Source organism: Mustela nivalis (genome assembly GCF_964662115.1).
Source record: "Mustela nivalis genome assembly, chromosome: 15".
NCBI lineage: Eukaryota > Metazoa > Chordata > Mammalia > Carnivora > Mustelidae > Mustela > Mustela nivalis.
This window is the reverse complement of record NC_139034.1, coordinates 2,692,740-2,708,505: the sequence shown is the minus strand read 5'-3', so window position 1 is coordinate 2,708,505 and position 15,766 is coordinate 2,692,740. Positions and strand designations below refer to the sequence as shown.

Here is a 15,766-nt window from a genome sequence, read left to right as displayed (position 1 = left end):
AGATGTGTTTAATTGCAGATTGTATGGAGCTGAAGAAAATAGGCCTGAAAAAGCTATCCAGATTGAATTTCAGAAAGAGAAAATAAAAAGTGAAAAATGCAGAAAATAATGCAAGAGACATGTGTATGGTAAAAAAGAGATAACATGTAATTGAAGAGTCAAGAGGAAAGAAGGGTGTAGAGCAGAAAAAATTTTAAAAACATAATGGCTGATAATTTCACAGACTTGATGAAATGCTAAAGAAACTCAAAGAAGATTTAAAAAAAAAAAAGGAAAACTATAGGAAGAGAACTACAGTTATATTCCTCAAAACTGAAGACAATGAGGAAATCTTAAAAGTACCAGGGGAAAATGATATTTAACTCCTAAGAGCAAATATAAGACTTATGTAACACTTCTCAACAAAAATAACAAAAGGCAGAGGCCATGGAAGTATATCTTTGAAATTCTAAAAGTAAACAACTATCAAGCTAGATTCTCTGCTTTGCTAAAATATGTTTCAAGGATAAGCTGAAAAAGGAAATTTTAGAAAAACAAAACATTGGAAGATGAAATTTTAAAAACCTAACAGAATTTGCAATAACTTCAAAAAATATTAAAACTTGAGGGTATCTTAGAGATTTTGTGGGTTCGATTCTAGACCACTGCAGTAAATCAAAGATTGCAATAAAACAATGTAAAAACATAAATACAGCAATTCAAATGGATTTTTTGGTTTCCCAGTACATATAACATTTATGTTTGTACTATACTGTAGTCTGTTAAGTGTTAATAGCATTATGTCCAAAAAAACAACATATAAGCCTTAATTAAAAATACTTCATTGCTAAAAGATGCTAATCAAATCCGAGCTTTCAGCAGGTTATAATCACTGATCACAGATCATGACAAATACAGTGTTAAAGAAGAAGTATGAAATATTGAGAGAATTACCAAAACTTGATCCAGAGACATGAAGCAAGCAAATGCTGTTGGAAATATGGCATCATTCATCTTTCTCTATGCAGGGTTGCTACAACCTTCAATTTGTAAAAAATGTGGTATCCATGAAACTCAGTAAAGAGAAACACAATAAAATAAGGTATGCCTGTACCTAGTAATAAAGCTAACAAGATGTATATAAGGGCTCTACCCAGAAATAAAAATAAGACAAAAATCTTGAAAGAGTAAAGATGACGTAAATAAAAGGAAAGTTAAGCCGTGTTTAAGGACTAGAAGACTCGATATAATAAAGATGCCATTTCTCTCCAAAAGGGTTTGTTGTTTCTTTTTTTTTTTTTTTATTTTATTTATTTGACAGAGAGAAATCACAAGTAGATGGAGAGGCAGGCAGAGAGAGAGAGAGAGGGAAGCAGGCTCCCTGCTGAGCAGAGAGCCCGATGCGGGACTCGATCCCAGGACCCTGAGATCATGACCTGAGCCGAAGGCAGCAGCTTAACCCACTGAGCCACCCAGGCGCCCGGGGTTTGTTGTTTCTAAGTAATCCAAAAAAATTCCAGTAAGTATCTTTGTGGATATTATCTGATTGTATAGAAATCAAGGACCACAAGAGCTAACACAATCTTAAAAAGAACAAAGTTGGAAGACATAGACTATTAATATTAAGGTTATTATAAAATTACGGTGATTAGGGGACGCCTAGGTGGCTCAGTTGGTTAAGCCGCTGCCTTCGGCTCAGCTTATGATCCCGGGGTCCTGGAATCGAGTTCTGCATCAGGCTCCTTTCTCGGCAGGGAGCCTGCTTCTCTCACTGCCTCTGCCTGCCTCTCTGCCTGCTTGTGTGTACTCTCTCTGGCAAATAAATAAAATATTAAAAAAAAAAACTATGGTGATGAGGACAATGATTACTACAAGGATAGGAAAAAGATTTAATGGACGGAATAGAGATTCATAAACATAGAGATTCAATGAGATGTTTGATTAATGACAAACATGAGTGATCTTTCAATAAACATGCCATGCTGACTGGATCTGTTTGGGAAAAATGAATTTTGACCCTTAACTCATACCTTATGCAATAAATCAGCAAAACTTTTAGAAAATAAAATGGGAGAGTATATTAACTGGAGTGAGACTTCTTGTAGAAGTTGAGAAGGCTAATCCGAACATAAGCCTGAAGAAAATGTTGACTTATTTCAAAATTTGACCTAGAGGTGATCAAGGCCTATGTTATGGATTCATATTTATTCCCCCAAATTCTTATGTTGAAGTCTGAACTCCCACTACCTCAGAATGCAACTGTATTTGGGGATGAGGCCTTTAAAAATGTGATTAAATTAAAATGAGGCCATTAGGCTGGCCCCAATCCAGTCTGACTGGTGTAGTAGTAAGAGGAAATTTGGACACATGAGAGAGATACCAGGGATGCCTGCACACTGAGGAAAGCCCTTACAAGGACAGAAAGAGGGCAGTCATCTGAAAGCAAAGGAGAGTGATCTCAAAAGAAGCCAAATCCGCCAACTCCTTAATGTTGGACTTCTAGTCTCCAAAACTAAGAGAAAATAGAATTTTATTGTTTAATCCATCAAGTCTGTGTATTTTTGTCATGCAGCCCAAGAAGACTAATATATCCCCAAGTTTCTATGTGACAGAGAATGCTTGCAATAATTTCAGCCTGAAAAAAATTTAATTAGTGTGACCTAAGGGTTATCTCACCACAAAAATTATCACATACTCATAGAAGGTATAGCTTTAATTCTCTCATGATCATTCCAAGATAAAACAGTTAAAAATGGGGGCACCTGGGTAGTTCAGTGGGTTAAAGCCTCTGAGGCGAAGGCTCTGGTCATGATCCCAATGTCCTGGGATTGAGCCCTGCATCGGGCTATCTGCTCCGCAGAGAGCCTGCTTCCTCCTCTATCTTTCTGCCTGCCTCTCTGCCTACTTGTGATCTCTGTCTGCCAAGTAAATAAATAAAATCATTTAAAAAAACAGTTTAAAATGTATTTCTCAATAACTAAAGCAACTGGCTGTACTAGGTTGTTATGTACAAGCCAGTGGAACGCAATTTAGATAACACAACCATTGGGACCTGCTTCATTCAGCTCTCGACCTCCAAGTTCTGGGGTGAGGGTTGGTCACTGGATTCAGAGCTTGGTCACCTAAGAGATAGAAGGCCTTAATCAGAGACAAGAAATGATGATAGAATCCCTGGAAACCTCAAGTCACACCATTTGAAGGTGGCATGGCATGGTGGTTAAGACCAGTCAGCTAGACTGTAGACTGGGTTCAAATCCTGGTTCTGCCACTAATTCTCTGACCATGGACAAGTTATTTAAACTCTCTGCACTTTAGTTGGTGTGTTTATAAAGCAAGGATGATAGTAACTGTGACTATTTCAGAGAGTTGGTGGATCACTAGGATGGATATTAGGCGGCACTTGCAACAGTAGAGGGCATACACAGTGGGTGCTCATATCATTGGAGATCTGGGGTCAGCCCTCATCAGGGAGCAGGACTGGAGGGAGCCCCCATTGAGGCTACATACCTATGATTTGAACAACTTAAATCGCCTGCTGCTGGTTATTTTCCTGCTTGCTCTGTGGACAACGCACAAGTGGTTCGCACAGCAAAAACTAGGAGGAGACCACCTCTGAAATGAAGCGAGGTGAAGGGGATCAACAAGGAACCAGTGACCACAGCTGAGTCCTGGGTTTATGTCTCCGTGCCTGATCCTGCTGCACAGGTTCTGAGCCAGGGGTGGATGTGAGAGAACTGGGTGTGGCTACTGCCACCTTTAAGAGCTTATTGCAGCATCAGAACCTCTCCCGCTGCCTCAGTGCAAGGTTCTGGCTCCTCCATTAGTCCAGTCATCTGGGGCAAGTTGCTGGACATCTCTGAGCTTGTTCCCTCACATTCACTCATTGGCTTGTTGAAGTCAAGGCACAAACTCATTTTATCCACGCATATACACTATGCCTGTGCTGTGGGAGTCATGGGGTCACCCATTCTCTCACATACTGCAGCTTTCATAAAACAATTAAATCTGGTGGCAGTGAGGTTTTCTGAAACCTTACACTCTTGATCCTCAAAACTTCAGAGGACAGGAGAAATGGTGTATTTGGAGGCCATATCTGGAGACAAGGGTGATTAACCAGTTTGTCGGGGAGAGCATAAACGGAGACTCACCGGGTAGAGAGAAAGCAGAGCTCCCACAGGGGAGGCAGCCAGCCTGGCCAGGTTGGGCACTGAAGGTGCCTGCAGGGCATGGCAGGCACTCTCCAGCTGCTCCTGCCTGGCTGCTGTTTCTAAACGTTCCCAATGGGCAGGGCCTGGGGCTGTGAGTCCCAGCAGGACAGTAGTGCCCCACTGGGCAGGGGTGGCTGTGGTAACTCTCTGTTCCTGGAGGGATATAGAAGGGGAAATTCTGAGCCATGGACTCTAGCTGAGGTGCAGACTGAGAAATGGCAGAGTCTGAGGGAAGAATGACTTGCTGGTAGGATTCAAGTGGGGAAGGGAGTGGGAGGGGAGATAGCAAAGCAAATACTGATCAGGGAGGAATCTAGATTGTGAGTTAGTAGAGTCTCTGTGCTTTCTTGTATTTACCCTCCCACCCCCCAAGCAACAATACCCTTGGTCTTTTGGGCACTACACAACACACTTCCATCTTTCTCAGTAGACACAGAGCTGCATATCCAGCATTGCTCATACACCAGGCTGTAGTTTGTCCTGTTTCCCAGGACAGGCTCCAACATGCTCACTGTACGATATGATGCACAGTCAATAATATTTAGGTCTTTTAAACCTAACATCAAGACAGGTGTGGCAACTAATTTCTCTGACTCTCCTTTCACCTGTGTTTCCTCCCTCCCCACCCCCCACCCCCACCAAAATGCTGGGTTTTTCCCAATCAGGTGGCTGGCCTAGCTGAGAGAAACTACAGGCCTGTTCCCCTGCATGCTCCTAGCAGCTCTATGGGTCCTCCCTACTTGCCACCCCCATCCTCCTCGCTGGGCTCTGTCCAATTCCAAGGCTCCAGGCCCCCTCTTCTGCTCACACCCAGGCTTCCCAAACTCACCCTGGTGGCAGGTGAATCCAGGGGGACAGGGCTGACAGGTTTGGGAATCCAGGGCCTGGCTGCGGTAGGTGCCTGCTTCACAGAGGCGGCAGCAAGTCTCCTTGGAGACCCTAAGGCCAGTTCCATTCAGGGCCTCAGAGCCCCCAGGGCATGCACGTGGATGGGCACTGCCCACGGGGCAGTAAAAGGGAAACACACAGCTGCACAGAAACACAGACCCCCCAGACTCTAGTTTCATGTTGAGAGGGTCTGTGTGTGCTATTGCTCTCAGCACACTAGCTGGGTCCCCCACCCACCTCCACATTCTCCACACTTGGGCCTTAAGCTGGCTGGGGGAGGGGTGGCCCTGAATTTGTCCCAGATAAGGAGCCTGAGGTGGTCTACTGAGGTGGTCTACTGTCTGATGAGGCCTAAGTAGGTCAAGGTGTCTTCCTGGAGGAGGCTGAGCCTCATATAGGTGGCCAGGCCACTGGACAGTGTCCAAGCCTGTGTTCCCTACCCACTTCACCCTGGGCAACAGAGTATGTGGACCACATCTGATCATCTCCGGGTTGGGGGACACAGTTGGGAGTGCTGGGAATGTCGGTCCTGGACACAAGATTGAGGTTGCCAGGTGAAATACACTGCATCCAGTCATATTTGAATTTCAGATAAGCAACGAGCAATTAACAATGAATAAACAATAAGTACTACTGCATATTACATAGGCCATACTTACACTAAAAAATTATTTATCGTTTACCCGAAATTCATACTTAACTGGGTTTTATTTCTTTCTTCCTTCCTTCCTTTCTTTTTTTTATTAACTGGGTTTTCTTGTATTTTTATTTGCTAAATCTGGCCACCCCACAGGGAATGACCTTGGAAACTAAGAAGGGCATCTCAGTGGGATTTGTTTCCTCACCCATCCTTCTTAGGGACAGAGGCAGGACTGAGGCACCAGAACACCCTAGCTGGGAAGCCCAAGCAATAGGTTACACAGTACTTGCCTCTGGGCCCTGCTATTTTGGCCTGCATTCTTTGGGGCTTAGGGGGGTTGACTCCTCTCTGGAGAGCCCAGAGGCTGAGACACAGGGGGAGCCCCAGATACACAGACAGGGGAGGTACTCACAGCTGCCCTGGGCTAGTGTAGGTGGAAGAGCCAGCAGGGCAGGCATAGCCCCCAGGGCAAAGTGGGGGGACCCCTGTCTGGGGCCCGCAGTAGGAGCCAGCCCTGCATGTGACCTCAGCCACAGAACCTGAAAGAGACAGAACAGACCAAGGCACCTGGGTCTTAGGGGGACTCAATGTGGTGAAGATCCAACCAAGACTGAGTGGACCCTGGGGGACTGGGTATATGGCTTGCTAGGGCAAGCAGGTGGCCATACCATGCCTGCATGATGTGTCCTGTGCTGGTGAGACCTGCCTGAGCACCTGGCTTAAGCCTCAGGGGTGCGGGCACAGGGTTAGGGTCATGGGCTGGGGAGGGACAGATAGGCAAGGCAGTCTCACCTGCAGGGCACTCAGCTCCAGCTCTGCAGGGGATCACAAACATATTTGCATGATCTTGAAGCTCAGCCTGGGGGCAGTAGTGGCCAGGGGGACAGAGCTCACAGTCTTCTTGGGATGATGCCCCTGGCTTTGTTCGAAAGGTGCCAGGTGGACAGAGAAAGGCACCCTGATCACCTGGACACCAGTAGCCTGGAGGACATGGCTGGCTTTTGAAGGAAGAGAGACCTGGAAGGAAAAACATCAGGCATGGCCATGCGACCTTTGAAAACCTCTTACTCTCCTCCATAAAAGCTCTCAGCATCCAGCTTAGGATCAACCTCTCACCTGGGGACAGGCAGTGGTACCCGGGAGGACAAGGGAGGCACTCTGCCAGACTCTGGCCTCCTTCTGCAGCCAGATAGGTGTGTTCAGGGCAGGCCTGGGGGGTTCCTGGACTGGTCTTATTCCCTCCAGGGCAGTAGTGGCCAGCAGGGCAGGGGTGAGTGGTTGGGTCTCCTGGAGAGCAAAGGTTGTGCTCACTTTCCATCCTCTCCTCCTGCCCAGAGGGCCTCCCTCAGCCCTTCTCGGGTCCAGCGCCCTTCTGGCTGCAGTGCAGTTGACTTACCGGCTTTGCACCAGCGCCCAGCAGGGCAAGGCCCACAATCGTCTTGCTGCTTGGCTCCAGGGGCAGCCGCCACAGTATGAGGTGGGCATAAGGTGGGTTCTCCACTGCCCTCTGGGCAGTAAAAGCCTGAAGCATAAGGGGTCACACTGGGTCTTGTGGAAGGTAGGTAGATTGCTCAGCTGTGGCAGAGCAGGAACAGCATGAATCCAGGGGTGGCCCGGGGGTTCTGTTGGCCCAGGAGTTGAGTGGTCTGGATGCCAGTCCTGGCTTCACTTGCTTTTATGTTTGTAAAATTAGTAACCTTCTGAATTGCTCTAGGTGTCTATTCATATCGCATACGTTTGATGTATGTAATTACATACACATGCAGATACATGTTAGTTGCACAACACTGGGGCTCAACTATTTTTGATGATTTCTTTAAGGAAATTCTATGACCAACATGGCGATCAAACCTAATGAAATTCAGAACGTTACTGATTTGACAAGAGTCATGGGTTCTACTTAGTCAGTCAGGTATGGGAGTTAGCTATTTTCAGGGTCTGTTTTTGACCCAAACAAGAAATCCTTTGCCCAGGTGAGTGCTGTGGTGGCAGCCAAGCAGCCTTGCTCTCTGCCTCTTTCACACTCTAAGGGGAAGAAACAGTGGTCATTACCTGGTGGGCACTGCTTGGCGCACAGCTGTCCCTGGGGGCACGAGGGCTGAGACTCCGTGGGACCTTGTGTCGTCAGTTCAGAGGTCCCAGCAGGACAGAAATAACCAGCAGGGCATTTCCCCCACACCCGTCCACCTCTAACAGCACAGAGAGGGGAGAAGGGTGAGATCAGGTTGCAGGGACTGATCTGAGCCCAGTGCCTCAGCACCAGAGGGGATCCAGGCCCTTGTTTCAGATAGTTTTATTGTGACCCACAGTGTGAAATGCTTTTGACCTCTCTCCCAGGAGAACACATGGATCTATCCATGTATAGGATAGAAACAAGACCCAGCAATAAAACGGGGCATGAGGCTCGGACCCAGGGGTGCTGGGCCCAGTACAGCACTGGGAGCTCCACCCTTGCGCATCCTTCCGGAAAAGACAGATTCCTGGATGTCTACTCCACTGACTGTGGAGCTCAGCGGATAAAGGGCAGGACTCAGGACTGCCAGTAGCAGGACGAGCCTCTCCTGGAGGAACTTGGTAGTCCTGCGGCAGTCACTGTGAGGTGAGGAGGAAGGGAACTGGCAGCTAGTCTACCCACTCTCTGCATTAACCCTGGGCGTGCTGGCGGCCTGCCAGATCCCTGGGCCTGGGCTCTCTAGAAGACTAATCTGGCCACTAGTCTTATCTCCCACTCTGCAGCAGAAAGCAGGCTAGACCTCAGGAAGAACTTCCTGAGTACAGGGAGACAATCCTCCAGAAAGGGCATCTGAGGAAACCTCCATGATCTCCTTTTAAGTAGAAAATCATCTGCTTTGAAGTAAGTTTGCCTCTGCATGAAATAGAGCAACTCTTCTTTTGAGGATCCCCCTTCCCAGTCCCAGGAAATTGGAGGTATGTGTTTTCAGCAAATGTTGGGAGCTTTCTCTGGACCAGAGAGCCCCAATATGCTTTTTGTCTGGTTACTCTGGGGGAGTTGGGGCAAGGGCTAATTTGAGGGCTGGGCTTCTCCCCAAGGTCTTATGAGAGCCTGGGGAACCCCTATCCCATGCAGCCCTAGAGCCTGAGTCTCTGAATCCCAAGCACAGCGTTCTTCCAGTGGCTTCTACTGCTACCGTGAGAATGAGCCCATTGTATAAATACATGTCTTCACCATACCAAGTAGGTGTAAGACATTTCAGGTAGAATTTGGCCATCCTGAGCCCTGCTCTCTGATTATTCTGTTTATAGGTAACATTCATAGTCCTTCCAGCTCCAATAATTACAAAAGCTATTCACATTGTAGAAGATTCAGAAGAGGAGCTAGAAGGAAGGATTGTTCCTCTTTTTCCCTGGGTGTATGTGCAGAACTCTGGTATTAACTGGAGGCACAAAGAATTTTGCCTCTAAGGAAATTTCCCATGTTTTTAGGCAGGGACTAAGCTGAGCTGTTTTTATTTTATATTGACCCTTCCTCAGTTTGAATGTATTTATTATTATTTAAAACCAAGTCCTGGGTCTGCGCCCATTGTCCTAGCTCTCTTCACCTAATTGTCAGGTTTCCTTCCCTGTTCAGGCCTGTGTGGCCAGGTAGGGCTGCCATCCTGTAGTGGGCCCTGGCCCCTCGCACCTTTGCTGCCCCAGTAACAGAGGGGGCGAGCTCAGGGCAGGCCCAGGGCCTGTTGGGCCTCTTTGCCTGGAGGGCACACTTCGATGTCAGTGTGGGGTTCTGGGCTATTACTGACCTGCAGTAGCTACCAGGGTGACAGATGGAGCAGTCACCCTCTTCCCGGAGGCCTGACGCATCTTGAGATGTGAAGGTCCCTGGAGGACACGGAGGAGGGGACCATGTTCCTGGAGAGGGGGGTTAGGCAGTGAAGACAGGCAGCTAAGGGCTCAGGTCACATTGATCCCTGTGGACCCACCTGCTCCATGCCTGGATCAATTAGTGACCAGGCCCCCCACCCATCAGCCTTTTGCTGCCCCCATGGTGCTGAGCTTTTCCTTCCTGCTTTCTCAGAGCTTTTGAAGAGCTGAAATGGCCATGACTTTAGTCTCTCTCCCTAGGATTATTGTCCCCTTAAAGAAGGGTAACTCCCTAGGGAAGGACTTCTAGGTAGCAGTGAAGCTATTTAGGGGCGAGAGGCTTTAATCTAGCCAATAGGCTCAGCTGGCTGCCTTCTTGGTGCCAGACACTGGGTTCTCTGGGACTGAGCTGGAACCAGTCCATCCATACTAAGCACATCTCTCTTGGAGATTGCCTTCTCCCAGCCAGTCCTTCCACAGTGCCCTGTTGCCGGGCCTGGCTGGGTGGGATGTGCCTGTATGGTTCCCTCCTCTCCAACACGGGTTGCCCCACAGCCCCCTTGCATCAGTGGCCCTTGTCCTGGGGGCCTTCCTCTGGCTTTGTGACCTCAACATTTTCTTGTGACCTGTGCTGTTTGTGCCAGGGACACCCCAGTATACAAATCTGGAATGGGAAATAAGAGAAGTCCCTCCAACAGGGAAAAAAGTTGAAGGGAGCAGCTGCATCTGCTGAAAAAAAAAAAAATTTCTGACCAGGAGGGTGGGTAAGAAACTGAAAGGTGTGACTTTAGTTAGGGGAGGTTAAAGTAAGAATCAGCAACTTCAGCAAGAGTGGGTTTAGAGTCTGGGTGGTGGGGACAGGAAGGCAGAACAGTGCTTCCCCAGAGACCAGCTGTCCTCCGTGTGTGTGTGTGTGTGTGTGTGACTAATATAATGAGTAGTCATGGGGACAACAGGCCAAGTTCTTTGGACTTGAAATGTAAATATTCTGTGCTAAGAGGTCACTCATTTTAAAGTGGCATATAAACCTTTCACACCTTAGTCACAGGGAAAACAAATGTATGCATCACCTGTGAATCTAACACTTGCAAAGTGTAAGTAGTTACAACTCCTAAAATTGGCAGAAAGATTTGCCTAAATTAATGTAAGACATGGAAGAGACTGAACTTTTGTGGATACCTATTTGTTTGCCAGGCTGCCTGGGGACAGCATAGATATGTGTGTATACATGTGTGTGTGCCTGTATACACTGTGTGTGCACACGTGTGAGTTTGTGTGTCTCTGCACTGTAAGTACACTTGTGCATATGTATATGTGTTCTGTGAGGGTGTGTGTATGATGTGAGGATGTGTGTATTGTGTGAGGGTGGGCTCATGCACAGTGTGCTCAGGATGACTTGACTCAGACTTGAGGAGAGCATACTTGTGATCACTGGGGCACCAAAGTGGAACTTTGAGTTCCACTTCCAGGGGCCCAACACCACTGAGGAGCCCTTCTCTATGTGTTGTTCAGGAAGCTGCTCCCAGACGGTTGACCCAGACCAGCATAGGTGATGACATCTGTTTGCCATAATCCTGGTCCAGGTGCTCACCCTGGACCCCCAGGCTGAGTGTAAGTAAGGGACAGGACATTGTGCATGGGTGAGTCAACAGCTGAAGAAAAGAAAGGGAACAGAGCAGATGGTATGGGCTTGGGGCAGAGATGAGGGGAGGATGAAATCTATGCAGATGGTCTTCACCATTGGCATTCCTAGTGCAAATACAGTGCCTGGCATGAGGTAGGCTCTCCATGGAGTTTAAATGAGGAAAGAAAGAAAGAAAGAAGCAAGGAAGATAGGTGAGGATGTTGGGGAGAAAGATGAGGGCCTGGGATGCATGGAGACTTGAGAGCTTACCGGTTGGGCAGTAGGCATGAGCTGGGCAAAGCCTGGGCATTTTGGTGCCGGGATGAGGACAGTGAAAGCCAGGTGGACACGAGAGGCAGGTGTCTGAGCCTAGGGAGGGCTGGTACTCCCCTTGATGGCAGGGGGCAGGCCAAGCAGACCCTGGTTGGCAGAAGTGACCCTGGGCATTGGACACAAAGTGGTCCCTCTGAGAGCCAGGCTGGGTATGGTTGTGTGCTCAGGCACGTCAGTGCATTGTCCTTCCTTCCAGCTGGTACAGGCCATGGTGACTGGAGTACAGGAGACCAGAGGCTGGGTGGGGGCACTGGAGAAAGAACTGGGGCCTGGAGATGGGAGTGTTGAGGTGCCTCATAGGAGGTACCAGAAAATTGCCTGAGGTCCCCAGTTGAAGGGCTCCAGCTTGAATACTGGGTGGGGTTCCCTGGCTTCCCCAAGCCTAGGAGACCAGGTTCCCTCCTGTAGCTCCTGGGGAGGTACCTGAGGGCAGAGGAAAGCCATGGGGCTGGAGGTCCTGAGGTCCCAGGAGCATTTGGAGCCAGCCACACAGGCACTGATAGGAGAGCTTAGGCCCAGGCCAGGGCAGAAGGATCCAGCTGGGCACGGTCCACAGCTTTCTTCAGAGGTGCCACCTTGGATAGGGAGGTCATGGCTCATGGACTCTGTATGTCCCCAACCGGGAATATCAACCCCGGAGGATGAGATCGTTTCCTGCTTGCTAGAATGGAGCCTGGCACAATATGTGTTGAATGAAGCAACCACTGGCCAGAGCCTCCCTTAGGGCATCTCTTCTTCGGGTTGGTCAGTGGCGCAGCCTGGTGTTTCATGGGCAGAGCCCAGCTTTGGGCACAGGTTAAGGGGTGGAGGAGTGGGCCGTGTCCCAGGGACAAGAAGCCCTAACATCAACTCTTAGGCACAGGCCTTCCCCCAGACTCAAGTCCACCCCAGTGGGAACCCCAAAGACCCTGACAAACAGATGTTCCCATTGTGCAGTTTGTGTCTAGGGTGTTAAAGTTGGGAGTTTGAAGGAGGAGGGGCCCATAGCTGGGAGGGGATGGGAAACACAGGGCAGATGCTTACCTGGGCTACTCCTTGTTGTCCCCATGGGGCAGGGCACAGGGTACAGAGTCCCCTGGGGGCAGTAGTGGCCTTGTGGGCAAGGTCCATTGAGGGGAAAGGCAGATTTTCTCTGGGGAGTGGGGCTGGCAGCTCCCCCCTCACAGTAGTAACCAGCTGAGCAGGGTCCTTGGATATAGAAAGACTAGAATTTTAGAGCAGCAAAGGAAACCTTACCAGCTGCCTATGCTATATCTTGCCTCCTCCCTAGTCTCTGTCTGCTGTACCTAACCCCAAAGTATCAGGGAAATTAAAGCATGAAGAAGGGAGTCCTTGACCCTTAGCTGGTGGCTTCCACACGGAATCCAGGGGGAGGGGTAGCTCTAGGAGGTAACAGGTGTGGGCACTTGTTGTACACCAGGCACTGTTCTAAGCTCCTGTTTGTAATGACCACACTCTCCACAGCAACTGTGGGAGGTGTGTACTGTGATCATCCCCACTTTACAGGGGAGGAGACTGAGGTCTGAGAGATGAAGTGACCTGTCCAAGGTCACACTTGCACTAAGTTCAGAGCTAAAATGAGAACCTATTCTTGGCCACAAGCCTGAGGACTTTTAGGGGAAGGAGGGAGGAGCAGGGTTCAAGGGAGGAAGTAGCAGGGGCCCACACCGAGGCAGGCTGTCAGACCCAGACCCATGCTGTGGCCCAGCCAAGGAGAACGCTGGGGGAAGCCACACAGTGGAGCCAGGACCTAGCTCCACTGTCGCCGGTACTCACCCTCAGTCTGCCCGTTGCCCTCCCCAGGGCAATACCTCCCTGCAGGACAGGGATGGCAGGCCCTAGGGGAGAGAGAACCTTCCCGTGGGTTCAGGGTTCCCTCAGGGCAGGGAAGAGCAGAGGATGTCCCTCCTGGGCAATAGTGACCTGTGGGGAAGGCCAGTGTCCCTGAGCACCATGCATCCCAACCCCACAGTGGCTCCCTGGGCCCTACAGTCTCCTACCGTTCACAGCAAAGAAGTGAGGGCAGACTTGAGGGGATGTGGAGAGCACAGTGAAAGGATGTGGAAGAGGATTCTGGCCCCAGTGGTGGGAGAAGGTGGGGAGGATTAGAATCCAGGCGTATGGGGTGGGAACTTTAGGGTGTGTGTGTGTGTGTGCAGACAGCCAAGGTGTGCCTGTGTGCATGTGTGTATACCTGCCCCTGTGGTATGTCTGCCCCTGTGTGATGTCACATCACATCAGCATGGAGGTTTCTGGGGTCATTACTTAGTGAGAGTAAGTAACAGGAGCGGCCTGGCTCCATAGGTCAGGAGGGAGAGTTTCTTGTCATGGAGAAAGTGGGGTCATGTGCACTTTACACAAGCCCCCAGTAGCCACCTCAAGGAATAGCTGCCATAAGACCACCTGTTAGGGTGGCCTTGGCCAACAACTTGCTGAAGAGTCTCACACAAGATGTGCTGTAGTCTTCTCTGTGGGGTGTTTACTGAGGGAGGCAGCTTCCCTGGGGTGGGGTACTCATGGGTCCTCTGGTTGTGCTTTAGAGACAGGTTGTGGCTGTTGAAGGACAGTGGCACCTTAGGATCAGAGTGGGACTGACCAGAATGTCCTGCCTCTCAGACCTGTGTTCCTCCCTCTGTGACATATGCACACTCACCTCCTGGGCACCTACTGGGAACCTAGAGTAACGAGATATGAGGCTGGTCACAGACCATGTAAAGGAAGGTAGTGGCAGTGTCCCCAGGCAGGTGAGCCTCCCACAACAACCTTCACCTTGTGCCCTCCCTCTGCAGTATGATTAGCCCCATTTTATAGGTGGGTCACTGGCTACCAGAGAAGGCTGAGGTTTTGCTATCAAGCGCTGAGTTCTGAGAGAGGGCTGAGCTTTGGGGGCCAGAGGTCCCAGCTGCACTGAGTCCTGAGGTGCACTGTCCATTGCAGTCATGTCCAGTGTCCCTCTACCCTTGAGAGTGAGGGCAGAGACTGGCCCGAGGGCATTCATTACCTTTGGGGCAGGTTGTGGGCTTCACAGTAGCAGCCTTTTGGCAGTAGGTGCCCCCTGGACAGGGCAGGCAGGTGTCAGCCCCAGGCAATGGGCTGAAGGTGCCAGGCTCACAGGGCTGCTCGCTGTGAGCCCCTGGAGGACAGTGGAAACCAGGGGGACATCTGTAGCCATGGGTTCCATCAGAAGGTGAGGGCACAGCACTGCCTCCCAGGCAGATGTACCTGAGGAAATGGAGAACCGTGGCTAAACCTCCTATAGTATGACCATGGGGTCCTGGACAGGTAGAAGGTGGGAGAAAGGGGTGGCCTTTGGAGCCTTAGGTCATCAGAGTTGTGCTGAGGATAAGGCCAGAGTGGCCACAGTCAAGGGCCATCCCTCAGATGGAAGGAGGTCCTCTGGTCCTCAACTCTAAAATGTCTATGCCCCGTGACAAGAAACTATGCAGTAGGGGCTCAGGAAGGGTACTGGGAAGGGTTAGACATTTCCTAGAACAAGCATGGCTCTCTTCTCTAGAATTTCTCTGTCCTCAGGGCCCTGAACAGATGGGGCAGGCCTTCCTTCACATAGGACCCAAACGGAGCTTACTGGTGGCTGTGGCCAGTCTCTAGCCCTTTCAACAATAAGGGGAAAATGCACCTGCTAGGAATCTCAGACATCTGTCCGCAGAGGCTGTTGGCGAAGGGGGTAAAGACTAGGGCCTGGCAGGGGTGACAGAGGGCGTGGAGGCTGTCCTGGGGCTGAGTGGGACACGGGGATGGCCCAGCAACCCAGCACTCTAAGATATCGGAAAGTCAGTACTAGGAGGGCCCTAGAAGCTGTGATTAGTTCAGCCTTCTATCTAAGGGATGACACATCAGAGGCTCCTATCCTGAGGCACAATCACCCTAGCCCAGGATCCTCACAGGGGCTGAGGAGAGACCATAGGATCTAGGATTAATCTGTGACTTGGGGGTCATGTCAGACCTGACTTAGGGATACTCCCTCTTTGCACTGAGGACTGCAGGGTCAGGGTACCCTACCCTGCATCGCAGAGCTCTGCTTCCATGGCATGGGACAGCCCAGGATGGCTGCAGTAGTGCCCTGGGGGACACGGCAGGCACTGGTCCTCACTGGCCAGGCCTGGAGCAGAGGAGTAAAACCCAGGCAGGCATGGCACTGGGAAGCCTGTTCCTCTGGGACAGAAGAAGCCAGGCGGGCAGATGTCATTCCCAGAGAATCCTGGGGCCTCCACCTGTGTAGTCAGAAAGAAGGAAGAAAGGCTGTTACATCAGAGC

General features: G+C 50.0%; 1 protein-coding gene across 1 annotated transcript in view; it reads right to left on the bottom strand.

Moving 5' to 3' along the window:
* LOC309849264 (uncharacterized protein) overlaps window positions 1-15,766 on the bottom strand; it is an 89,144-nt gene that overhangs the window by 38,177 nt on the left and 35,201 nt on the right. The window contains exons 36-49 of the mRNA XM_082701630.1: window positions 15,512-15,723; window positions 14,493-14,713; window positions 13,268-13,414; window positions 12,515-12,679; window positions 11,915-12,066; window positions 11,429-11,597; window positions 9,474-9,582; window positions 7,768-7,904; window positions 7,112-7,237; window positions 6,832-7,002; window positions 6,508-6,732; window positions 6,128-6,254; window positions 5,017-5,216; window positions 4,128-4,340 (exon numbers count right to left, since the gene is read on the bottom strand). Coding sequence (XP_082557756.1) covers window positions 4,128-4,340; window positions 5,017-5,216; window positions 6,128-6,254; window positions 6,508-6,732; window positions 6,832-7,002; window positions 7,112-7,237; window positions 7,768-7,904; window positions 9,474-9,582; window positions 11,429-11,597; window positions 11,915-12,066; window positions 12,515-12,679; window positions 13,268-13,414; window positions 14,493-14,713; window positions 15,512-15,723 — 2,374 coding nt within the window. The remainder of the gene's footprint in view (window positions 1-4,127; window positions 4,341-5,016; window positions 5,217-6,127; window positions 6,255-6,507; window positions 6,733-6,831; window positions 7,003-7,111; window positions 7,238-7,767; window positions 7,905-9,473; window positions 9,583-11,428; window positions 11,598-11,914; window positions 12,067-12,514; window positions 12,680-13,267; window positions 13,415-14,492; window positions 14,714-15,511; window positions 15,724-15,766) is intronic.